The 26,541-nt window shown below is 38.0% G+C and overlaps 1 protein-coding gene across 4 annotated transcripts in view; it reads right to left on the bottom strand.

Annotated features, from left to right (window-relative positions):
• Positions 1 to 6,044: 6,044 nt before the first annotated feature.
• ADSS2 (adenylosuccinate synthase 2) overlaps positions 6,045 to 26,541 on the bottom strand; it is a 39,537-nt gene continuing 19,040 nt past the window's right edge. For 2 of the 4 annotated variants that reach the window (XM_023632531.2, XM_023632532.2), the window contains 9 exons: positions 19,727 to 19,793; positions 19,349 to 19,456; positions 18,263 to 18,344; positions 16,036 to 16,162; positions 15,150 to 15,304; positions 13,881 to 14,005; positions 12,458 to 12,555; positions 8,442 to 8,591; positions 6,045 to 7,099 (listed from right to left, as the gene is read on the bottom strand). In XM_023632531.2, coding sequence (XP_023488299.1) covers positions 7,047 to 7,099; positions 8,442 to 8,591; positions 12,458 to 12,555; positions 13,881 to 14,005; positions 15,150 to 15,304; positions 16,036 to 16,162; positions 18,263 to 18,344; positions 19,349 to 19,456; positions 19,727 to 19,793 — 965 coding nt within the window. In that variant the 3' untranslated portion in view covers positions 6,045 to 7,046. Of the gene's footprint in view, positions 7,100 to 8,441; positions 8,592 to 11,586; positions 11,719 to 12,457; positions 12,556 to 13,880; positions 14,006 to 15,149; positions 15,305 to 16,035; positions 16,163 to 18,262; positions 18,345 to 19,348; positions 19,457 to 19,726; positions 19,794 to 22,894; positions 23,721 to 24,270; positions 24,332 to 24,873; positions 24,941 to 26,541 lie in introns of all 4 variants that reach the window. The other 2 variants (XM_023632533.2, XR_011434142.1) reach the window with 2 other exon arrangements.

Below are 26,541 nucleotides of genomic sequence, written 5' to 3'. Positions count from 1 at the left end.
TTTCTATTTGGTTCCTTTTTATAATTTCTCTTTATTGAGATTCTCATTTTGTTCATACATACGTCATTTTTTTCTGGTTTCCTTTTGTTCTTTTGTACGTGGTTTTATTTGGTTTTTTTTTTTTTTTTAGCTCTTTGAGCATATTTAAGACAGTCATTTTAAAGTCTTTGTCTAGTAAGTGCAGTATCTGGGCTTTCTCAGTGGTGGTTTCAATTTTTTTTCCCTGTGAATGGGTGATATTTTCCTATTTCTCTGAGATTTTTTTTTTTGTTGAGAAACAGACACTGGAATATTATAATGTGGTAACTCTGGAAACAGGTTCCCTCCCTTCCCTGGAGTTGGCTGTTCTTGACTGTTGAAGGCTAAAGTCATCTGTTTGTTTAGTGAATTTTCCAAACTATTTTTGCAAAGACTTTACTCCTTGTCACGTTGGTCACTGAAATCTTTGTACCTTTAGCTTGTGTTCACCTAGTGTTTTGAAAAAGATTTCCTTTAATGCTAGGAGCTAACACACACACACGTGCGTGCACACACACACATAAGCTAGTCTTGGCGGATTGATTGTCCTGGGGCATTTCTTCAACACTTAGCCAGGCCATTTAAACTCTGCCTTAGCCTTCCTTCTTATACTGAACCTACAGATCAGTCAAAGGTGAAAGCTTATGGTCTTCACAGGTCTTCTCTGAGCATGTCTCCTGCCCTGGGCATGCATGTGGTTTTCTATATTCCCCAATATACATGGGCACTTTTGAATGAACTAATTTCTTAAAGAAACTCTCCCCTGTACTTCCTGCCTGGCTTTAGACAGTCTACTGTATGCCTCAACTGTAATCATTTGTCCTAGGTAGCTATGGGTCTTTGTTTGCCTCACAATGTTTTTGAGCAATGCCCACTACTTTCCACCCTAGTTGAGTTCCAAGTTAGGTAAAACAGAGATGAGTGCTTGTGTCAGCCCTTCAGGTAGCCCCAGACAGGTTTAGACAGAAACACATAATAATTGGCAGATAAGGTCTGCTTTGCTCCCTCTCTCCAGAACGAAGGACCAGAGTCCCACATTGGGAACACAGGTTGCTGGGGAGGGAATGGGGCAAGAGCAAGTAAAAACACTACAAACCTTTCCTACTGTTTTAAATTTGCCTTTTTCTTGATCAGCATTTGTTTAGTTGCTGTAAAACTGTTTTCCAGAGTTCTGAAAAAGTTGGTTCTGATGGTCCCTCCTTGGTTTTCTATGTTTCTGTGGAGGGAAGGGTATTGGGAGCTGTATATTCTGCCATTTTGTTGACATCACTTTTAATGCTAAAATTTATACGGAATGCAAAAGACCCAGAATAGACAAAAGAATCTTGCCAAAGAACAAAGAGGACTTACACACTCAGTAAATTTCAAAATATACTGTAAAGCTATAGTAGCAACATCATGTGGTACTGATATAAGGTTAGAGTTGCTAAAGCAGTTCAATGGGGAAAAGACAGTTTTTTGAAATGGTGCTGGGACAATTGAATATCCACACACAAGAAGACTTTAGACTCTTACCTCACACAATACAGAAAAATGAATTCAGAACAAATCACAGACCTGAATGTGAGAATTAATACTATTAAAGATTTAGAATAAAACAAAGGAGAAAATTTTCATGACCTTGGGTTAAGCAATGATTTTTGTGTGTGTGTGTTGAATATTGGACTCAAGTTAACATCTGGTGCCAATCTTCCTCTATTTGCTTGAGGAAGACTGTCACTGAGCTAACATCTATGCCAATCTTCCCCTATGTTGCATGCCAGATGCCACCACAACATGGCATGATGAGTGGTGTGTAGGTCCATGCCCGAAATCTGAATCACTCTGGGTCACCGAAGTGGAGGACGCAAACTTAACCACTATGCCACTGGGTTGGTCCCAAGCAATGATTTCTTAAACATGATACCCAAAACACAATCTATAAAAGAAACAATTAATAACTTGGACTTATTCAAAATTTAAAACTTTTACATTTCAAAAGATACCACTAAGAAAATGAAATGAGAAGCCATCAGACAGGAAGAAAATATTTGCAAATGATATATCTGATAAAGAAATTATAATTAAAACCCAAATAATCTACTTCAATAATGGGCAAAATATTTGAATAGATACACTTCACCAAAGATATACAAATGGCCATGAGAAGATGTTGGAACATCATTAGTCACACTAGGAAAATGCCAATTAAAACAAGAAGACAACACACCTATTAGAATGACTACAATCAAAAGACAGTCACAAGTATTGATGAGGATGTGGAGAAACAGGAACCCTTATACATTACTGGTGGGAGTGTAAAGTGGTGCAGTCACTTTGGAAGTTTCTTTAAAAAATCAAATATAAATGTAGATGATCCAGAAATTCCACTCCTAGGTATCAACCTAAGAGAAATGAAAGATACATCCACACAAAGACTTACATACAAATGCTCATGGTAGCATTTTTCATAAGAGCCCAAAACTGAAAATAATCCAAGTGTCCATGAATAGATGAATGAAGAAAATGTGGAATATCCATACAATGGAATACTATTCCCCCATAAAAAGGGATGGAGTACATGGTACAGTCTCAAAACATGACATCAAATTAAAACAGCCAGATGCGAAAGATCACATATTGCATGATTTCATTCATGTGAAATGTCTAGGAAAGGCAACTCTATTGAGACGGAAAGCAGATTTGTGGGGTTGAGAATGGGAATGGGGAGTGACTACAAATGAGCACAAAGGATTTTTATAGGGTAATGGAACTGTTTTAAAACTGGATTATGGTGATGGTCGCACAATTCTGTGAACTTCCTAATCACTGAATTGTATTCTTAAAACAGGTGAATCTGATGGTACATAAATTACACCTCAATAAAGTTGTTTCAATAAAACCCATATGTATGTATCACTTTGATAAAAATAAAACAAAATCAGACCAGAAGTCTCTGAGGAAGGTAATGAGGACAGAGGGATCGACGATGTGCATGAGGGTGATCCCAATCGTCCTTTCCTTCTCAGGTAGGCTCTCTACAGGTGATTCTGTCCTAGATGAACAGCGAGGCTAATGGTCTATGTTGGTGATTCCAAACAAAACTATTCTTTAACCTTGAGAAGGAAAAAAGAGTGGGAAATAAGTTAGAGTTAATAGTCTCTTCCCCAAGATTCTAGAAGCATTTCCCAAACAGGCAACATCTTAGCTTATATGCTGCAACTTCAGAATCTAGTGAAAGCATGGTTCTTCCTTCATTCACAATCTGTGTATTTGTGTCACTGTGGATGTTCATTCAGTGTTTCTGAAGATTGAGTCTGTAAAATGATGCCAAATGTCGACATCCCAATCCTACTTCTCCAAAGATATACTGACCATGATGCATACTGTGAATTTCTGAAATTATTCATCACTGAATATACTCAGTTCTCAGGTATATTTGAAATAGTAATTTATTCTCAGTAACTGCTATAACTCATTTCTTAAATACTTAAAATTATACGCTTTAAAAAAATCTACACAATACAAAACGTATAAGGAAAACCTCAGTCCTCTCCTAGTGACCAGTGTTAACTGATATATACCCTTATATATTTGTCCTAGTAAACCAACAGATATATACATAGTTTTAAATTTTCTTGCTCCATCCCCCACTCCTTCCAAATGGTGTCATACTGTAGAAAACTTGCTATGTTTGTATGTCCAAAAGGCATGCTCATGCTTATAATCAGTATGTGTAGGTCAGTTCTTAAATGTTTCCTAGAGGACTATGGCATGCTACTAATGGATATTCATGTGCTTCCAGTTAGGCAATTACATGTGAAATAGGGCTCCTTTCTTTTTCTTCCCGTAGTGGGATTGCTGGTGGGTCAAAGGATTTGAAAATACAAATTGTAACAGAAATTGCCAAATTGCTCTCCCCCCAGATTGGAGTAAGTCCCCTTGTGCAAGCAGGATATGAAAGTGCCTGTTTCGCCACACCCTCGGTAGCACTGACTTTACTTTTCATATTTACCAACGAGAGAGGAAAAGTGGTATCTCTTTGTGTTAACTTACATTTTCCTGTCTCCAGGGGAAGGTGAATACCTTTTCATGTTTTGGGCCATTTACATTTATTTTTCTGTGGATTGACCCATATGTGTTGATTTTGCCCATCTTCCTATTAATTGTCATATTCTTATTTGTGACAGCTCTTTGTGTATTAGGGACATGTATTGAAATGTTTTTTCCCAAGTTTGTTTTGTTTTCTCAGGGTTTTCTTTCTGTAGAAAACTTTCTTTACGGTATTTTAAAAACTTTTAACTTTGGTCAAATCTGCACATTTTTCTTTAAGGTTTCTGAATTTCCTGTTTTGCTTTAGAAGCCTCTCCTTGAGGTTATATATTTTCTTATATATTATTACTTAAAACTTTTATAATTTAGTTTTTGTTCTATCTGAAATCCATGTTTTATGTTGAGATTGTTTTTGCTATCCTCATTTATTTTTTTAATGTATTCTTTTCCCAATGAAAGGAAATGCCCTTTTTAGCCTATATTAAGTTCCCTTATATGCTGCATCTATTTCTGGAATGTCTAGTCCACTTCCCTTATGTATCTGTTCTTTCCCATGACACTACCACATACTTAGATTATTGTAGCTTTATAATGTTTTATCATCTGGTGGGGAAATACCTCCTGTCTTATGTTCCTTTTTCAAAAATATGTTAGGAATTCTTGCATATTAATTTTTCCACCTAAGCTTCAATATAATTTTGTCCAGTTACAGAGGACCTCATGGCAATTGATTGGAATGGCATTAAATTCATATACTCATTTATGAAGGACTGGCATTCTCATTCAACTATATTAATCAATTAATATGTAAAAAATATACATGAAATAGGCCCTCTACATTGAAATATCTTTTCTGCCATCCAGTTCTCTTCTACTTTGGTGTAAAATTTAAAGTGCATGTTTTTTGTTTCAGCAATTTTTCTGTACTCCCATTATGCCTCCTATAACATATATGGTTCCATTTTGTTTTGGCTGTTTGGCTTAGTCTTCCTCCAATTGTTGCCAATCTCACCAGCACCTCCAGCTCCTCACTCATTTAGTGCAGTTGCTCCAACCTTCCAAATTCCTTCCAGCCTCTGGGCCTTTGCACACTGTCCCTCTGACGACCCATCCTTCCGGTCTGTTTAAATGTTATTTCTGTTAAAGGCCTTCTCTACCCCTTTTCAAATTTAGATTCAGTTATCCTTGACAGCACCTGACTTTTCCATCGTAGCACATAACATCACTTATAAATACATGTTTAACATGCTGTTCCCACTATGATAAATTTCAGGAACATGGTGTACTTGTCACCACCACGTACCCAACATGTAGCAGAATCTAGCATATATACTGTTCAATAGAGATTATTTTAATACAGCTCTCTATGATTTTAAAGACTGAACTACATGTGAAGAACAGATCCTTTCTTTTAACCAATTTAGTTAGCAAACAGCTCACTTTTAAGACAAACAGGAGAGAACCACTCAAACTGGTCAAAAATGAGTAAATGTCTGTCAACATCAATAGGAGACAATCTTTTTTGGTAAAAAATAAGAGAACTTGTGACCGAGAGAATGGGATCTTTCTATCTGCTTATGGACCATTACTAAAAATATGCTTTAATGTGCAATGCTTATAGCCAAGATAAATGAAATAGTGAAGAAAGTCCTTTTCACCCCATCAAGGAGTGTTTCCTGCGTTACCGGAAATCCTTAGAAGAGCTGAATGCTTACCTCAAATAGAGCTTTCACCTCTGGATAGCTAATTTAATTTGAAGACCAAGTAGGAAGATGAAAGAATACGGAGAAATAAAAGCCCATTCGATTTCCATTAGAATAAGTAAAAAATATTTATTATATATGTAGTAAAGATAAGAGAGATTTAGGTCCTTTCAAAGCTTCTGTTTTTGGTCTCTCCCCACCTTCTCTGCACATACTGCAGGGAGAAAGCCTTCTTGTATACTAGTGTTATAATACTTCTCTCATCAGAACAAAAACACAACACACAAAGCATAATAGAAATATTTGGTTCTTTTTAATTAGCTATTGATGGTATAATAAAATAAAGTGGCACCTAATTTAAACATTTAAAATAGTTCATTGAAGGATAATCTACAACACAATACGTTAAGCCTAATCGTCAAAATAACACCTCCTTTTTGGCAAGAAAGGAGAAATAAAGGCATAATCAAAATTATGAACAATAATTGGGTTCATGTGAACACTTATAGAGGATTTTGTAGGCATACTGGCAGGCACGATGTTGAAAAATCAATCCACTAGATTTGAAAATACTGGTAAGATAAAAAAGAAAGCTACACATTTCAGAGTTCATGTCTGAAACTAAAAAAAAATATCTACCAAATATCACAACAGATCTTTTAATGACTAATTGTTTTAAATAAGTTTTGTGTTCTGTACAAATTAAAGGACTCATGAATATAACCCCCTCCCCCTGCCACAGTTCAAATTTGCAATGGTCTCAGCAGAAAATAAACAGTTTGCAATTTAAACAGAATTGACAGCATTACAAAAGTTTACAGAATTTCTCTTTTCATCATTCTCCCTAACAGCAAAGATTACAATGACAGGACTGAATGATCAGAATGTAAAAACATTTGTGCAAAACTGCATTAATTGTTCTTACCATTTAACAGAGGTAAAACTTAGGAACACGTAATGACAATAATGAAAAAAAACCCACATTGGAAGTAATTCTACTTTAGATTCCAAACAACATGGATTATACCATTACTCAACATTAAAAGAACACGTGGCACCATGAGCAGCAGGAGCAGCGAAGGACTCAGCAATGACACCAGCCGAGGAAGCTGGCCCGGAACATGCCAGAGCTTCTCTGTGCACCAGCCAGCCACCTTAAAAGACTGGAAACAACTGGAGGGCTTAAAACTCACTTTAACGTCTTTATTCTTGAAATGTGTAGATCACAAATAAAATAGTGAAGAAAGTTCTTTTCACCCCATCAAGGAGTGTTTCCTCCGTCGCTGGAAATCCTTAGAAGAGCTGAATCATGGACTCCCTGGATTTACCCACGCCAATCCATTTAACTGGGAGGGGAAAAAAAGTATAACATTATTAACTCATTCATAATGTTCAGTCTCTGGGATTAACAGATTCCCCCACTCTCTCAGTGTCCTCATTTAACTTTTCTCCACATGCCTTGTGCTATCTCTTTGTTTTATCCTCTTAGCAGACTGTGCCAATTCTAAACAGAGTGCGCAGTCGAGATCCAACACAGGGTAGTCTGTCTTACCATGTCCTGTTTTAATCGCACGATATTTACAATTCCTCAATTCCTAATAATTAGGATAGTAAAATATTGGCCCAAAGCAGTAGAGACTTCAAGAAGCTTTGATCAAGTTCCTAATAAGTAGAAAAGATAAGCATCTTTGATAAATGGATGATGCTAACAGAGTATTGAAGTGTCACTGTAACTTTTGTATCTCAGACAGTAGCAGTATCTGGAAGAGAACACTGTTTTACCTTGCACAGCCTTAGGAACCGCCTACTGTACCAGTCTATGCAAATCTCTAATCACGTGCACTACATGGGTAAACCTCTATGGTATTTTACAGATGTCACTGTTCAATTCACTTCGTTCATATTCCAAAAAATGTTCACTAAGAGCAGTGAGCAAACATACTAAATCTGACATCTTGTGGGAGGTGGGACAGCAAGTAAAATGGAAAACAAGGTTCATGTTTGAGATGAACCACAATACAAAATCAGACTAAGTACATGGTAGATTTTACACGGAGGACACCTCACACCCACGGCACTTCTGCTCTCTCAAATCTCCATCAGCGCCAATAAAAGGAAGAAAGCAATGTGTTAAAGAAGACTTCACATAACTAGTCATGGCCATAACTTGGTTATACCTAACTCCTTGGCCAGCTAACAGTTGTTTTTATTAAAGAAGTTTTATTTTTTATTCTTCTATTTTTTCCAATTAGATTTCCTATTTTCCATACCTATTATTTCCTAATATATATTCAAGAAACACCCCCAACTCTCAAGGGTATTTTAACTCCAAATGAAAAAACCACACACCATTTTTGGTGGTGGTGGTGAAGCTACAAAAGGACTTGTTCTTAAGAGGGAGAAAGGACCGAGAATGAATGTCACAGGGGAGAAAACAGACTAACCAAACTAAGACAGGGTCACAAAGGGAGAGACGTGATCTATCGTCCTCAGTCATCTGAAGAGTCGGAGAAAGACGGTCCATTTACTCTAAGGAACAAAATTCTCATACATCTTGCTGGGCATTTATGCAAATCATGAGCATTCTACAAAGGCATAATCGTCTCTCTTTGTCCTATTTCAAAAGTAGACAGTTAAGTCAAAACTAGAAAAAGCAAAGATGGCTGTTTATCAAGTGTTTCTATTTACCTGGAACTTGAAGCTCATCTTCAATAAATCGAACATAATTTTGTGCATTAACAGGTAGTTCTTTAAATGTCCTTGCATTTGATGTGTCTGTGTTCCATCCTGGGAGAGTCTTATACTGAACTTCAACTTTATTTAAGACTTCTTGGTTTGCTGAAAGTTAAAGAGGAAGTATATTTGTTCATGGTGGACACTGCTTATTGTCAAACTTTTTTTTTTTTTTTTTTTTTTTGCTGAAGAAGATTCACCCTGAACTAACATCTGTGCCAATCTTCCTTTATTTTGTATGTGGGTCGCCTGCCACAGCATGGCTGCCGACAAGTGCTGTAAGTCCACACCTGCAACCAAACCCAGGCCACCGAAGCAGAGCACACCAAACATAACCACTAGGCCACAGGGCCAGCCCGTCAGATGACTTTTTGATATAGGTTCACAATATCTTATCAAAATCCCTGGAGCCAAATGTGTTTGGGAATTTAGAATTTTTTAGAGTTTAGAAAGATAACAGTATAAAGACCATCTGGGGTAGTATTTTATAATCAAACATATTTCTGTAGCAACACAGGATTATTCATTCGAAGCAGGTAGATTATTAGTTCTAACATCAGTTTAAATCAGGTTTTGCTGTCAAATGAATTTTGGTGTCAAACAAAAAACTTTCAATTTTTAGAGCTTTTCTGGATTTCTACACTATGATTAGGGATTGCAGGTCTGCATGATGGCAGCAGTCTCACAGAAAGAAGGCTCCCTTACTTGCTCTCATCTGGGAAAGCTTCTAATGCTTTTGTGACTGTGCACAAAAGCTCAGCTGGAAATTGTCCTCACTATATACCTAAGCATTTTCTCCATATCCCCTAATAGAAACTGAAAATGTGCTAAAAGAGACCGGTCCCTTTGACTGAGACGGTGCAGCACATGCTATGGTACACTGTCGACTTCCCTTTGCAGGACCGAGACACTCGTTTCGCCAGCTGTGGGAATATTGCCTGCTGACAACTCACAGTCCAGAATTTCCCCAGAAATTGCCCTCCACTGAAGGGAGTTGCCTCCCTGTACCAGCCCGTATCCAGTGACTGGTCAATGTGGGTATATATATAGGACCTGGCCACTTACCTTAATTTGGGACAACTCTGAAGGGCCATTCCAGCCCCAGAGCTCCTCATGGGATCAGCTGAGGGCTTGTGATGTAACTACCTTGCAGTTCAGCTTCTCCCTCTGCCTACTCCTCCTTCTCTCACTCCTTCACATATGTTGTTGCTCAGAGTAGTTATGAGCAAACGACTTGCATGCAAATCTATCAGAGTCTGTTTCCTAAGGAACGCCACTGAAGACAGTTGGTGCCAGAGTGGTGTGAGGAAGAAGGCTCTAAAATGGGATCTTGGAGCTGGATCACTGCACAGCTGGCAGGCAATGAGGACCATCACTGAAGGGAGGTAGAGTATGGATAGCCTCTGTCATGCTGCAGTACTGCAATTGTGAAAACCTCCATGGGAGGTAAACGGCGCTGCCATACGGGGGGAAAGTAAAGCAGTGGCAATATCTGAGGCTTTGAGAAATAAGCACAATGGAACAATGGAATTGGACAGCTCCAGATGAATGCCAGTCATGAACAGGAGAAAGACAATGAAAGTTAAGACAAAGTGTGCAAGTCAGAAGGCCTCCTTGGCATCTAGAGAGAATCTCATCTCCTACGGCAGAGGGCAGAAAAAGCTGAGGATCAGGCTCGAGACTCATTAATACAGACAGCAGAAGCTCCAGAGAAAGGTGAATTCTCAAATCCAGCATGCTGTTTGAGAAGTGGGACCCTGAGACTGTGGATGGAACATCTGGGTTGATGTACATGAAAATTCTGAATCCACAGCTTCGCTGATGGCCTGCAGAATGCCCTACTACTTCCTGTTAAAGGCTAAGGCTTCCCGTTTGAAGAAGCAGCAGAAGCGCTCCCTTACAAGGGGGCAGGTGCCCCTCTCAGGTTCCACCTTTACCTCCCCTCCTGCCCAGCAAACATCATCTAGGGTCAAGTCAAAACACAACTTGGCCAAGAAGCGCTGGGCTGGCTAAGTTCGGAGGGAAGGGACTACACTCCGAAGATCTGCAGGACTGAGCCAACACTTACCAGTAGGAGCCAAGGAGTCCGTATGGGACTAGATCCTGAGGGTGCTGGAAGGGTACAGCGCGTGACGGAAACTCAAGTCAAATAAGCAAGTATACTGCTCTGCCATGACCCATGAAACAGAGATGATGAAAGCATACTGCTAGGAATGCTCTTCGAAGCTTAGACAAAGTGAAGAGCCACACTAGGCAGACAGTTCAGAACTGCTTGTGCCAGACGACAGAAGGAGTCAAGAGACTCAGTGGGGCTGCTACTTCCAGCCATGAGGCAGCACATGGTTCCAGACTAACTCTCCCAGCATAAACAACTGTAAAACTGGGCAAAATAGATGACAGCTCTTCATGGGCAGTGGACAACACGCAGCATAAAATTGTGGTTTCTGAGAGAAAGAAAACTCACAAGCAAGTCCCGAAACTACTCAGCTCTCTGCCCAGGGACAATTTCCTGACCACTGGAGTCAGCAGGGAACAGTGGTCCCGCTGACCTGAGGAAGGCAGATATAGGATTTCAGGGAAGCTGAAGCAGCTAGAATCATCGAGATCAAGCGTCAGAGAGGAAGGAGCTATACAGAGAGGGCCCCCCAAACCCAAGTCCGTGTGAAAGTCCCATGGCTGAAGTTCAGCTGTACATGCAAAGAATGGGACCATCAGAGGCTTACCAGTTATCAGTTGTTACACAGTTGCGTGGACAAAAGTTCTAGAGGTCAAGCAGTGCTCGTGGAAGGGAAGGGACAGAACACACTGGAGCTCCAGCACTGCCAGATTGGAGAGATCTCTTTACATCTTGTTAACTCTTCTGGCATCCAGCTAAGACACCAGAAAGGCTGCTCCTTAAAGCAAAAACCACACTCTAGAGTAAAATCTCCTACAGAACCCCCAAAATGAAGCCTAAAACCAACTCTGCCAAGATGCACAGAGGAGACGGAATTTGGACTGATTCATACGAAGTTAGAGAGGTTTAGGAAACAACTTGGGTTCTCCACATAACTATACTAACAAATCATAAACCAAGCCATTCAAGTTCGAGATGACCAACCTGTAATTCAGTTGTCCCCTAAAACAAGAACCAGTACTCTTCAGAGGAAGACAAGAGAATCCGAGCCTCTACAATATATTATCCACAACGTCCAATTTTCAACCAAAAGCTGTTAGACACAAAAACAGTGATCTACAATCAAGGAAAAGAATAGTCAAGAGAAATCAAACTGGAGATGGCCCAGATGTTGAACTAACAGATAATGACTTTAAACATGCTTCTAACAACTTGCAGCTATCCTCATTTCCCAAAGACTGGTCGTTATTAGCAAGTCACAAAATCTACCAGCCTACCAAGTTTCATTAAGCTAGTTAAGATTCCTTCATTTGGCATATTCTCAGTCTTATAGGACGACTGAACAAATTAACAGTTCCTATTTGTGGAAGCCAGAAATGTTTATGGAACTTCCTGAGTAACTGAAGAAATCACACGACTGAAGATATGCCTGAAAACACACACTGCCTCAAGTAGGAAGTCCCCCTACCTGACCTCCATCCACTTCAGACACAGAACAGAGGGCAGAGAACACCACTCACGTGGCTTAAGGACAGGGTGGGTTACTGTATCGGGAGCCTGCTCACCCTGACAAGCAGTGCTCTGTCCCCCACTCCTTATTTCCCAAGGAAGGGAGGAGGGCCTACATGGAAGTTACTCTGAAAATAGGGAGGATGAGGTTCAGAAGCAGCATAGCAGGGCTCAGAGGTGCCATGTTTCTGCTTTCCTATTTTGAGTTTGAGTACACGCTTGCCTGAATCAGCATTCAAATGCAAAGCCTGTGGCTATATATCATAAATTATACAGAAGAGCTTTAAGAAATTGCTCGAAAACATTCACCTCATAAAACTCTTTATATAAAGCCTAAAAAGAGTACCTGGGAAATGAGGTATGATGTCACCAAATAATTTGTACGCAATTCCAACTTTGATTTCTGTAAACACGTCCAAAATATCCAATTTGGTAAGTGCCAACCTAATTTTGGAAGAAAAGGCAACATTAAAACCAACTGTTACAAGCCCTAACTTCTAACTTGATGAGGAAGTAAAGGAAAATTTGTACAAGCTAAAAGTTCTAAAGCAATTCTGAAAACTGGTTAGGATTATATTTTAAAGCATGCCACACATAAAACACTATGAGACAATATACTGATACAGTTTCCTCAAAATAAAAAATGACTTAACTGACCTACTAGTGAGTTACCTTTTAATAATTATAACAGATTTTCACTCATTGATCCACACCCTTTCCCTTAGCTTTCTTATGATTGATCAAAACGTATTTGTGGGAGGGCTGCCTGGAGTAAAGGATGCATTCTGTCACTGTGGGGCACAGCAGAGCTCACTGTTCCATGTGGATGACCACAAGACATGTGCACATTTACCCATATGCCATCAACCCACTTCTTCATTCTGGTTACCATCACCTCCACCCTTCTGGTCAGAAATCATCAAAGGAGAGTGAGGAAACCACACCAAGGATCTCTTCATGATAGATCAAAATCTCCTAATAAACTGACTGGAAAAGAGTTTTAAGGAAAAATCTGTGGAAATTAGATAAAACACTAGGTTTGGAATTCTTGTCCACAAATTATTTTTTTGTCCTTTATTCTGTTATTTGCTAGAAGTTAAGCCTAATTAATATAGACACAAATACACTTATTTACATATTTTATGTATATATGTTAATAACAACTTTTACTGAGAATTTTCAGTGAGCCAGGCAGTGTGCTATATGCTTTCACTACATTTCTCATCTAATTTTAAAAACACCCCTATAATATAAGTAGGTAATATCATTATCTAGATTTTAAAGATGATGAAAAAGGCACAGAAAGATTAACTTGCCCAAAGTCACACAATATTATGCATGGATCTGAGATTTGAATCCAGAAGTCAGATATCAATCAAGCCCATGCAATAAATCACTGTTACACTGCCTCCCCTCTGTATACATACTCTATGCTTGCCTTGTCTATCCACCCATCCAGCCATCCATCCATCTACCTACCTACCTACCTACCTATCTTACTTCCCTCTATACTTATACATATGCAAGAGTATTATGATTCTTTTCTCCCATCCTCGGATGCCCAGGAAGATAATTTGGGGTCCCTCTCCCTGTGCACCCTTCCTCTATATCTTGGTCCACTTCTACCTTGAACTGCAATTTCATTCAGAGGCTAAAGAGCGAAATTTTTCTATTACAGTACTACTTCAAGTTTGCATTCCACAAAATTTAACCTGTGGCCATGAACTGTCCTATTATTTCCTGAAATAAACGCTTCTAAGAATACTCACGCAGTAAATCCATTAATCATATGAGCATATTTGAGCAAAACGAGGTCCAACCAGCCACATCTTCTTTTCCTTCCAGTAGTTACGCCAAATTCTCTACCTCTCATTTGTAACAATTCTCCAATTTCCTAGGGAATAGAAAATAGAACTTTAGGATTAGAATACCAATGCTGTAAATCCAGTAGAATTAGACTTAAGATCAAATAACAAATCAAATTCTCTTTGAGATAAACAGTTTTTAGAAAATAACTTGGGTTTTATGTTAGGGAAGCATTATTGAGAATAGGTTCACTTTTTGCTTCATTTATCTACCATTTTTTAAAAACCAATATTTTTTATGACGTTATATAGATAACCTCTTAAAATTTAGATTAACATATAAAAACTACACAGGCTGCATTTTAAATACTAGGTTGTTAATAAGCATTCATTAAAATAGACAAGCCACCTGTTCCAAGAACAACTGCATTTGCTAATTTTCCTGGAAGCCAGGAGGCAAACTCTCACCTGTAGGCAGCTGTTGATCACAACGCTCTTTTCAAAAGTGAGGCTGAAAATGATGCTCAAAGATCTAAGATACAGCCACTCCCTACAACCTAATTTTCCCACCTGTGATCTATCTCTTCCCTAATTTACACCTTTCTGATTAAAGTCATCATTTCATTACCTCTTGTATTCTGACATCATTACAATTATGTGTTTTTTTAAATGTTGCTCTGTCAGGTTTGAATCCCAGGCCTGTCTATCTCTGTGGCCTTAAGCAAGTTACTTTAGCTCTCTGTCCCTCAGTTTCCTTGTGTGTACAACGGACGGTGATACTACCCAGCTCCCTGAGCTACGGCGAGGATCCAAAGAGCTCCTAATTCTCCAGCACTGAGACAGTGCCTGGCCCGAGTAACCACCACTTGCATAAGTGTTGGCTGCAACAAGACAATGTCTGGAGATGACTTTGCTCAGCCCCGGCCCCTAGGAAGCTCTTGGTGAAAGGTAGTTGTTATTTTTAACTTCTTCCTTCTCTGCCACTATCTTAATCCCCTCGTGAACCCAGCTTCTTTAGCCCTGCAATTAGTTATCTTTATGGACCCTCTAATCTCTCCTCTTTGGTTGCCACGCTGCTGCCACTAACAACAAAAGTGTGTATAATTTTTTTTAACATTGCTCTGATCAATCTTGTACATTAAGTAAAATGCACAGAAGACAAGAATTCATTAAGGAAAAAAAAGCATGCATTTTTATTTTAAAACTTTTTGGATCAGATTTACTGAGGCTTACATTGTCTTGCTCTGTAGGAAAGGCACCAATACCAACTCTAGTTGTATAAGCTTTCACAACTCCATACACTTCTCCAACATTTTGAGGGGGCATACCTAATCCAGTACAAACACCTCCAACTGTACAGTTTGAAGAGGTTACGAAAGGGTAAGTTCCTAAAAATAGAAACAAGTATTATAATATATACACACATAATTTTAAAACAGAATTACTGGGAAAATTCTGCATTTGAATATATTTTAGGTATTTGACAGACTTGAATATAACCGTAACTGCCCTCTCAAAGCCCCAATGTTCTTAATTCTTTTTGTCTCTTTTAATAAGATAGAAACAGGTGGTTAGAGCTTAACTATGGTGCTTACACTGGAGAGGCTCCTTGAGTTGCTCAGCCTCTGCATGGCGGGCACTCATCTAACGGACTGCTAAATAGTTTAATGCCAAAATCCTCGTGTTATCCACTCTGGAGACTTATAATCTATCTTCCATAGATCTTAGAATATGCATGTTTAATAACAATGTATATTAGGTTCCTGATGTTTTAAAAAAGGCAGAATTATTAAAGATAAAGGTCCTTCCATAGGATTCATTTAATCATCATATAGTTGAACCAAGGACCAAACAATAAAAATCACAGTTCACAGAATCCCAAACCCACTGACCTGAATAGTGATTTTATTTTTCTAATGAACTACAAAACTTAACACATGTATTGTGTTTTCCAAAACACTCCTTTAAAGAAAAGATGAGTATAAGATGACAAACTTCAATCATTTCTGAACACACAAGCTAAAAGCCTTGTTTCAAAACTCCTTAATGCTGACATTAAGTATTCCATCTGAGGCCCTTCAGGGCTCGGTTAAGCTCTCAGCGACTCCGTCTCACTCACCAAAGTCGATGTCTAGCAGCGCTGCATTTGCACCTTCTACCAGGATCTTCTTTGGTGGTCCATGTAGGGCCTCATAGAGGAAATAAACTCCATCTTTCACCATCGGTTTAACCCTTTCCATATAACCCTATATAGGAAGACAAAAACCAATTTCAATTTATACTAAGAAATTTACAATATAACATATATGAGTACAAATCACCTGACTTTATGAGAGTGAAAACAGACAGATGCCAAGTGGAAAGGGACTAGGGATGGTGCTCACCCTACTGAACATCTGGGTTAGCTTTGGTCTCTCATGCTGATTCTCCAGAGCCCGAAAAAAGATACTAGCTCAAGAAAAGCAGAGAGAGAATGAAACTCAAAGGTTGTATATCAACCTCACTACAAATAATGATGACAACCTTCCCAACAGCCAAGTACTCATACTTCATAAACCAGCTTTCAGGAAAATGAAAAGAAGTGACTACATTACATTGTGTTTTATACTTTGTGAGGTTTTTTAAAACCTACATTTATAATCCATGTAACCATGAGTTTTGCATCAGGGTGATTCTTAAAACGTGGTGAGGGCCACAAGTGACATTGTCAAGCAGGCAAATATCAATCACTGATTGCCAATATTCTTGTGCCATTGTATTCCATTACAGTAAAATATCTCAGCAGTATTACTAGTAAAGAATATCAAATACTATTTTACACATGAGCATTATAAAACTTTCTCAAAACATATTTAGTGTTAATAATATTGCTTAATTTTAGAAGTCAATTAAAAATGTAATATAAAAAGTTTCCCCAAAAGCCTATAGTATAACTGCAGTAAAACCTAGTTGCAACTATGTTTAAATATTTAGCCAGACAAGTACGGAAGTTCTGAGATGCACTCAAGAGCTCACCTGAGTATGTTAGACCATTGATCAAAGTATGGTCCCCCCTTGCCTCTAATCTCCAATCTCATGCTTATTCCTATTTTAGTCCTTTTTTTGCCTGAAATGAACATACTATTCATCACGTCCCTTGTTCATTAAAGCCCTGGTTCAAAATATATCACCTATTAAGAACCTTCTTACTCAGTTCTGTTCATTATTCATCTACATTACATTCACATGGAACATGTATAAAATAAAATCGAAAAGCCATACCCATACTTTAGCACAAAAATATTTCCAAGCTGCTAATAATAAATTTAAAATATTTATTGCATGACAGAATGAAAAGAAAATGGCAGTCTATTTTAAGCAACAATGAATACAATGAAATGCAAATACCTAATATTTAGAATATTCCTTGAAGGTCAATTTTTTTAGGAATTTAGTGAGTGGACAGACCTAAGGTCTGCAACTGTTCTAGAATGGCATGAGGCTTATCAATTCCTATTCAGTTCTGAAACTGATGTACATATTTATTTATAGAAGAGAAGGAGTAATAATCAGATACTCAGGAAGCCGCCTGAAATTCTCCAAAGACTGTACAGGAAGGAAGGGTGGAAAGGATGGGAGGCCTGACTACTGACTGACTCAGGCACTACCGAGCCCTAGCAGTTGCCAACTGTGGTCTCATCTTTGGCTAATTACCTGACTGTCTCTTAAGAGGACAGCGCCAAAGAGATTGATCTTATGGGGTTTAGTTCCTAAATGGACTGGTTAGCTTGAAAAGTTACCATCCCTCATTTGTCCCTTTGTTGATCTGGCCTCCACTCTGCTATGAGTGATTTTTACATAATACAAATCTAGTCCTTTTTCTGCTTCAAAATTATTCAGCAGCTTTTCATGATCTCCAAGATAAAAGCTGACATCCCTGTCACTGCACTTAAAGCCAATACCAGACCGAGGATTCGATCCCTGCTCGTCTCACCGTGTTTTCAGGGACTTACTCCTGCCCCCTGCTCCCTGCACAAGCTTTTCCTGAAGCCGCATCACGTGAAGTTACTCAAACGTGCCATGTCCTTTTAGGCCTATATGCTTTCAGACTTGAACAGGACAAATGATTTGCTTTATCAGTTCTTATCCATAATACTTTACACGTATCTGTCTGGTACTGATACTATAAACTATTTAATGTCTATCTTCTCAGTCATAATGTAATTTCCATAAAGGAAATTAAAGACCACATGTTCTTTATTCTTATATTTTCAGTTCCAAACACTAAGTCTAAATGAATAAAGATCTAGGTACCAATTTGGCAAGCAACTTTCAAAACGGTCATTATAAAGGTCAGAAAGCATTACCTTGAGTTTTTGTAACTCCCCTTCAATGTCTATTTCCAAAGTGGGGTATATAGATTTGTACTGGTTAGCCAGAACTTTGAACCTGAGAAATACAGATAAATCAAGACGTTACCTCTGTTTAAAAATATTCCGAATAATTATATATGATTCAAATGGTTTCAGTACGTAAGTGGTCTTAACTACAAATTAAACCCCAAACTGAAATTACACTGAGACATTAAATCTAATAAAGGAGCTATCAGTCTCATGAATAAATGATACACTTAGATATTTTTTACTCAAGTTCAGGAATATCAACAATATAATTAAGGTGATATGTGCAAGTGGGGGGGAATGACTGAAATCTGTAACCATAAGACTTAAATCTGAATTAATTGTTACAGTGTGTGAAGAACAAAGCGTACTGTCCACATGATACTTCCAAGAGACCCTAGCAGTCTGCCTCCGAGATTCCAGTGTGGGGGCCTGACAGTACAGACACAGTGCTGACCGAAAACAGATACAGCACATCACACCTCTGATGCCACCTGTAATTAAACGCAACCAACAGACTCCCCAACACTGAGTCACCAGATAGCTTTCTGATGATCACTAGGTTTCCCATGGAGACTTTTCTACAGAGAGTAAGTGTGAATGTCGCATTTCTATTTTTCAAGGTGAGCTTGGTACACAATAGTTCACTAGCACCTGAGAGGCTAATTATTTCTAGGCAGGAGGACATAATGCCTCTGGATCTAAAAATCTAAGGACCAAGACTCTAGGATATGGTGACCCCACCAAAGTAGTGAAACATCCCTCTGAAAACATCTCTATTTCCTAGCAAACCATTCTAAACTCCAATCCTTAATTATAATTTTGGCTTTGTCTTCTTGAGGTACCACTATGATATCATCATCATGTTATTGTCATGAAGTTAACCGGAAATTAAGGACCAATTAGAATGTAATAAAAAACAACTTTAATATTCCAAATAAAAAAGCCAACCACCACTATTCAACTAGAATACTGATTTTACCAATGTGTATCCTGGGTTTTAAAGATTCTAAAAATCCATTCGCTCTCCATTTTGAAACACAAGTTCATTACCTCTCAGAGAAGTCATCGAAGTCAGAGACAAGATCGCACATCCTGAGTCCACTGCGAGCAGCTTTGGAGGAATAAACCGGGCCAATGCCCTTTTTTGTGGTACCCAAACTTAAAAACAAATCAAAACGAGTTTTGAATTAGACAAGAAAGATGCAGTTCTTGTGGTTGGATCTTCACACTGAATGAAATTACTAGACTATTTTCTGTTTTTGTTATAAGTTTAGCAAAACTTTCTCCTAACTTTCTTTTCATAATCCTATTGATTTTCTCTGAAATCTAAACACGATATTCTAATACTTTTTTCCTTAATCCTCTGGCCTAGAATTTAAACATAAGGGTCTGGATATGCTTAAACTGTGCACACACAAAATATCATACTTTTTTCCTGCTTGTTCTTGTCTCTGTTGTTCCTGGATACCATCAGCTGCTTGATGAAAATCAAATACTGAGGAGAAAAAAGGCAAAATCACAGTTGTTGTTGAAAGAAATATAGGAAAGCATAAGATAATGCATTTTAAATCACTGAAGATATAAATCCCTTCAGCCTAACATCATTATGACAAATAAATGGATACATTTTAAAACATGACAATAATGGTGAAAGTCAAGGTTATAACGCCAACTGCTATATTAATATGAAAATACAACTGATTGTTCGTTCCTATTTACTGCAGTCTATGCTAGTTTAAAAATGAGTCCTTAAGAGGGTAATTTTGGAACACCCTACCCTACAATTCTATAAACCTCACTTTACTAAGGTATCTCTTTTCTTCAAGTTCTGAACTCCAGAAATCCGGGAATTATTCCCACATCTCCCTCTCCCGCAGTAGGCCCAAGCTTCCATCACCTCTCACCAAACTGTAGTCCCCTAATCAGTGTGCCTATCTCCACTCCTGGACATCTTTAATTCATAGTGTTTAATGCAGCCAAAGCTCTCCTCCCAAAACACAAGTATGATGCCACCACTCCCTTACTTTTAAACTCAATGACTCTCTATTGCTCAAAAGAAAACGACCACTCTTTCACACGTCCTCCTTGCACAGTCTGCCCTTTCATCTTACACTAGGCTCGGCCCCTCTGGGCACACGGGCCTTCTTTTAAGTCCTGGCTACGAGGCATGTGCTTCTCCTGTCTGAACATGCCTCCTCCTATGCCTGGATGCACCATGGAGCTTGTGCCCTCTGTCTCCAATACTTTATGAGTATTGAGACCATGTTAGTTTAGCTTAGTAGTTGATTTTCTGTCTACAAGTTCTCAAATATTTACTGACTGAATAAATAGCTAGTTTATGGAACAGGCAAGGCCTAGAATTTTGGTCTCTGGACTTTTAACCAAGGCTTCTTTTTTTAATTTGTTTTCTAAACAGCCTTGTGGGAATATAATCTACATACCATAAAATCCATCCATTTAAAGTATGCAATTTCATCATTTTAGTATATTTAACCATGGCTTTTTTTCACTAATGATTGTTATTGTTTCGAAATAAGCTGAAATGTGTAAATGTCAAAGAGAATGACTGATATAAGGTTCCTGGAACTAGTGGTGGCATCTGTAAAAGAACTATTTAGAAGTATTAGAAGATTCTAGCATTAGAATATTGTAGTTACAGATGGTGAAACTAGAAAAGTTCGAGGACACCTGACCTAAAACCACCCTCTGGTTAACCCTGGCCCCTAAAGCCTCCGAAGTCCTCCACCCTGGTTCCCCCTCTTGAGGCCCTACAGGACTGTCAAGGCAGTCCCCTCTGCACAGCTGTGTCTGATCAACAGGTTTCCCTGGTGGTCTAGTAGGGGAGTTCTGACATTTCTGTACATTAATTACGATACAGAAACTAAATTTTTATTGTGTGATTTAAAGTTATCCCGTAAATCACTATTTGCCTCAGTGCCACAGCACTAGGTGGCAATAACCTCCTTAAACCACAGTGGCATACTCTACACCAAAAGACAGCTACAAGAATGTTCAGAGCAACATTATTTGTAATAACTCAATATTGGAAATGACTCACATATTCATTAATGGTAGAATGGATAAATAAATTCTGGCATATTCATTCATATAATGGGATACTATATGGCAATGGAAAAGAATAAAATATTGTTCGTGTAACAAAAATGAATCTCATGAAGTTGAGCGGAAGTCAGCTACAAGAGATTACATAATGTATAATTTTACATAAAGTTCAAAACTAGGCAAAACTAACCTAGGGTGAGAAAAGTAATAGAGTCATGTGCTGCATAACTCATGTTTCGGTCAACGACAGAAAGCATATATGACAGGAGTCCCATAAGATTAGTACCATCTAGCCTACGTGTGTAGTAGGCTATACCACCTAGGTTTCTGTAAGTGCACTCTACGATGTTCGCACGACGACAAAACTACCTAACAACATATTTCTCATAACATATCCCTGACACTAAGCGACGCCTGACTATAATAGCGCTTACCCTTGGTGAAAGGGAGTAGCTAATGACTAGGAAAGATCATTAGAGTAGCTTTTTTTTGTAATCAAGATATACCTGACATAGAACAGTTTCAGGTGTACAACATAACGATTCAATATTTATATGTATCCTTAAATGATCACCACAATAAGTTTAGTTAACATCCATCACTATACACAGCTACAAACTGTTTTCTCTTGATGAGAACTTTTAAGATCTACTGTCTTAAGTTTCAAATATCCAATATAGTATTATTAACTATAGTCTCCATGCTGTATATTACATCCCCATAAGATATTTACTTTGTAACTGGAAGTCTGTACCTCTTGAGCACTTCCACCCATTTTGCCCACCCCTCCCATGCCTCTGGCAGCCACCAATCTGTTCTCTGTGTCCATAAACTTAGTTTTTCATTTTTAGATCCCACGTATAAGTGAGATCATACAGTATTTGCCTTTCTCTGTCTGACTTATTTCACTTAGCATGTCCTCAAGGTCCATCCATGTTGTCACAAATGGCAAGATTTCCTTCTTTTTTATGGCTGAATAATATTCCATTGGGTACATGTGTATATACAGACATACACACACGCTTCTTTCTACATTTATCCATCGATGGACGCTCGGGTTGCTTCCATGTCTTGGCTATTGTAAAGAATGCTGCAATAAACATGAGAGTGCATATACTTTTTTCAAGTTAGTGTTTGTTCCCTTCAGATAAATACCCAGAAGTAGAACTGCTGAATCACACAGTAGTTCTAATTCTAATTTTCTGAAGAACCTCCATACTGTTTTCCATAGTGGCCGCAGCAAGTTACATTCTCACTGACAGTGCACAAGGGTTCCCTTTTCTCCACATCATTGCTAACACTTATTATCTCTTGTCTTTTTGATAATAGCCATTCTAACAGGTGTGGTTCTGATTTGCATTTCCCTGATGATTAGCAACGCTGAGCACCTTTTCTCGTACCTGTCAGCCACCCGTATGTCTTCTTTGGAGAAATGTCTATTCAGATCCTCTGCCCATTTTTTAATTGGATTGTTTGCTGTTTTGCTATTGAGTTCTATGAGTTCTTTATATATTTTGGATGTTAATCCCTTACCCCATATGTGATCTGCCTTTCAGTAGGCTGCCTTTTCGTTTTGTTGATGGCTTCCTTTGCTGTGGAGAAGCTTTTTAGTTTGATGTAGTCCCATTTGTTTACTTTTGCTTTGGTTGCCTTTCCTTTTGGTGTCAAATCCAAAAAATCATCACCAAGATTGACGTCAAGGAACTTACCACCTATATTTTCTTCCAGAAGTTTTATGGTCTCAGGCCTTACATTCAAGTCTTTAATCTCATTTTAAGTTAGTTTTTGCGTATGGTGTAAGATAGTGGTCCAGTTTCACTCTTTTGCATATAGCTGTCTAATTTTCCCAACACCATTTACTGAAGAGACTATCCTTTCCCCAATGCATATTTTTGGCTTCTTTGTTGTAAATTAATTGATTATTTATGTGTGGGTATATTTCTAAGCTCTCTATTCCACTCCATTGATCTGTGTGTCTGTTTCCATGCTAATACCACACTGTCTTGATTACTATAGCTCGCTAATATAGTTTGAAATCAAAGACCATGATGCCTCAAGCTGTGAAGGTGCTTTGCCTATTAGGGGTCTTTTGGGGTTCCATACAAATTTTAGGACTGTTTGTTCTATTTCTGTGAAAAATGCCATTGGAATTTTGATAGGAATTGCATTGAATCTGTACATTGCCTTGGGCAGTATGGACAAGTTAACAATATTAATTCTTCCAACCCACGAGCACAAAAGATCTTTCCATTTATTTGTGTCTTCTTTAATTTCTTTCATCAGTGTCTTACAGTTTTCAGTGTACAGGTTTTTCATGTCCTTGGTTAACAAAATAGCTTTATAGGGTACCAGGAAGGCTCTGTAAAATAAGGTACATAATAAGATGATTAAAGGGGTAAAATACTCGTATACTTTTTGTGCACTTTGCTGTATGTTGTACATTAAAATGCTTACTCACTTCTATCACACAGATTTTAGACCTTGGCCAATAAATAGGTATCATATACTATAGGATCATGTACTTTATTATCATATTCCTATTTTGGTGCCCAGCCAACAGCGTTTCTTATCTACTTTTGAGGGGCCAGAATAGTTCTTAAGAGTTAGTTCCTTAAACTCGGACTTTGCAAATCAGTTATGACAAGACTGAGATCACAGAGTTCACCATTTCTTTTGAATAAAAAAAGCATTTGCATTTTAATATTTGTTTTATTTTCTATGTTCAAAGAAGTTACAAAGGCAACGTGCAAACCACAAATAAAAGGTTGATGGAAAACAGGTGAACCATATTTTTCAGAAATTAGTACCTTGCCAGTTTTTCTAGGCCCCAGGAAGCTATTAGTGCAATCAGAACAATTACTGTCATAAAGCTTCATTGTGGCATGGAGCCTTAAAACCTCCACTATTACCATTTTTGAAGGAACAGTCTTTGTCTGAAGTCGCTTTGAATATTCTTCCATTTTCTAGAGCCTAGATAGTGAAAATAAAAAAATACCACCTTGGGGATTTGATCTAATCTTTAACATTAAAAATAACTGTGCACCTTTAGTCATTTTATTAATACCACTTTATTATTTGTTTTTCCCTATTATATGTTAAGTTTTATTGACACTATGAAGGTTTTATGCATTACCGTGTCCAGTGTGAGCCTCAGTGCATGTAATATCCACTTTGCTTGCTTCTCATACCTCCTCAGGTCTTTCTTTTTTTAAAATTGTTGCCAGTTAACATGAGATCTACCCTCTTAGCAATGCTGTATTGTGACTTAAAAATCTGTTATCTATAGCCTCCTATCAGCTCGTCAGTCTCATAGAGCACACCTGTAGAACTTATTCATCTTGCATCTCCTTCAGGTCTTTACTCAAATGTCACCTCTGTGAAACCTCCTCGGCTGCTTCCCAACACTACCCCACTCTTTCCTCTGATTTACCTTATCTCCTCAGAACTCATCACTGTATGCTATGGTACATTTACTTATTTATTGTGTTTATTATCTGTCTTCACTACTATACCTTACGCTCCATTACGGGATTTTTATTAGTCTCTGCTACTGCAGGATCCTCAGCGCCCAGACTGTACCTGGCAGAGTAGGCATTCAATAGATAATTGTTGAATCAAAGAAGAGACAACAACAAACTTAGATTTCAAACGTTCAAAAAAAATTTTTAAGTCTCAGCCATTTCTCAAGTTTCTTTTCCTTAATAAGCACCTCTTATATTACAAACTTTGTTATGGATTTAATGAGACAGGGCACAACTGTAAGGTAACAGAAAGTTCTTTGCATACTTGCTGAAGTATGCTAATGTAAAGAGGGGGCCAACAACTTACTCATTTTTAAATTTCTTTAAAAGAAAACTGACTGTTCAAAGCAAAAATATTCACAATGTGTTGTGGCATTTATAACATTGTAGATGTGAAATGTATGACAGTAACACAAAGGAGTGGACAAGGGAAATGCAAGCATTCTGTTGTAAGGACCTTAGGTTAAATGTTATGTTCTTTTAAGATAGATCGTAATAATTAAAAGATGCATACTGTAGACCCTAGAGCAACTACTAAAATTCATAAAATAAGAGGTATAGCTAATAAGCTAATAATGGAGATAATATTTAAAATATTAAATCTAAAAGAAATCAGGAAAAGAAGAAAAAAGACAAAGAACAGATAGAACAAACAGAAAACAAAGAGCAGATATAAATTCAATCATACTGATAATTAACTGTAGTAAAAAGTAATTGGTCTAAACACTCCAATTAAAAGTCACATGGTCACAATCAATAAATGCAACACCCAACTATATTTTGTCTATAATAAATGCACCATAAATACAAAGATACAGATAGGTTAAAGATTATCAGAGGATTGAAAAAGATACACTGTGCATAAAGATACACCATACTAATCTTAAGAAAGCTCTAGTGGTGGGGCCAGCCCGGTGGAGCAGTGGTTAAGTGCTCATGTTGCGCTTCAGCAGCCCGGGGTTCCCTGGTTCAGATCCCAAGTGTGGACAAGGCATCACTTAGCAAGCCATGCTGTGGTAGGCATCCCACATATAAAATGGAGGAAGATGGGCATGGATGTTAGCTCAGGGCCAGTCTTCCTCAGCAAAAAAGAGGAGGATTGGCAGCAGATGTTAGCACAGGACTGATCTTCCTCAAAAAAAGAAAAAACAAAACATAATTTTAAATATACATGTACCTAACAGAGCTTCAAGGCACACCAAGCATAAACTGACAGAGTTGAAGAGAAAAATAAACAAATCCACAATTACTGTTGGAGGTTTCAACACACCTCTGTCTCAGTAATTGACAAAGCAAGTAAACAGAAAATCAGTTAGGATACAGAAAATTTGAACAACACTATCATCCAATTTGATTTAACTGACATTTGTATTTACAAGCTACTTATCCGACAAAGGATTAATCTCCATAATATACAAAGAACTCACACAGCTTAACAACAAAAAAACAAACAACCCGATCAAAAAACGGGCAGAGGACATGAACAGACATTTCTCCAAAGAAGATATAAGTATGGCCAACAGACACATGGGAAGATGTTCATCATCACTAATCATCAGGGAAATGCAAATCAAAACTACACTAAGATATCACCTTATACCCGTTAGATTGGCAAAAATATCCAAAACCAAAAGTGACAAATGTTGGACAGGTTGTGGA

Source organism: Equus caballus, chromosome 30, assembly GCF_041296265.1.
Source record: "Equus caballus isolate H_3958 breed thoroughbred chromosome 30, TB-T2T, whole genome shotgun sequence".
Lineage (NCBI taxonomy): Eukaryota > Metazoa > Chordata > Mammalia > Perissodactyla > Equidae > Equus > Equus caballus.
This window is presented reverse-complemented; position numbering and strand designations above follow the sequence as displayed.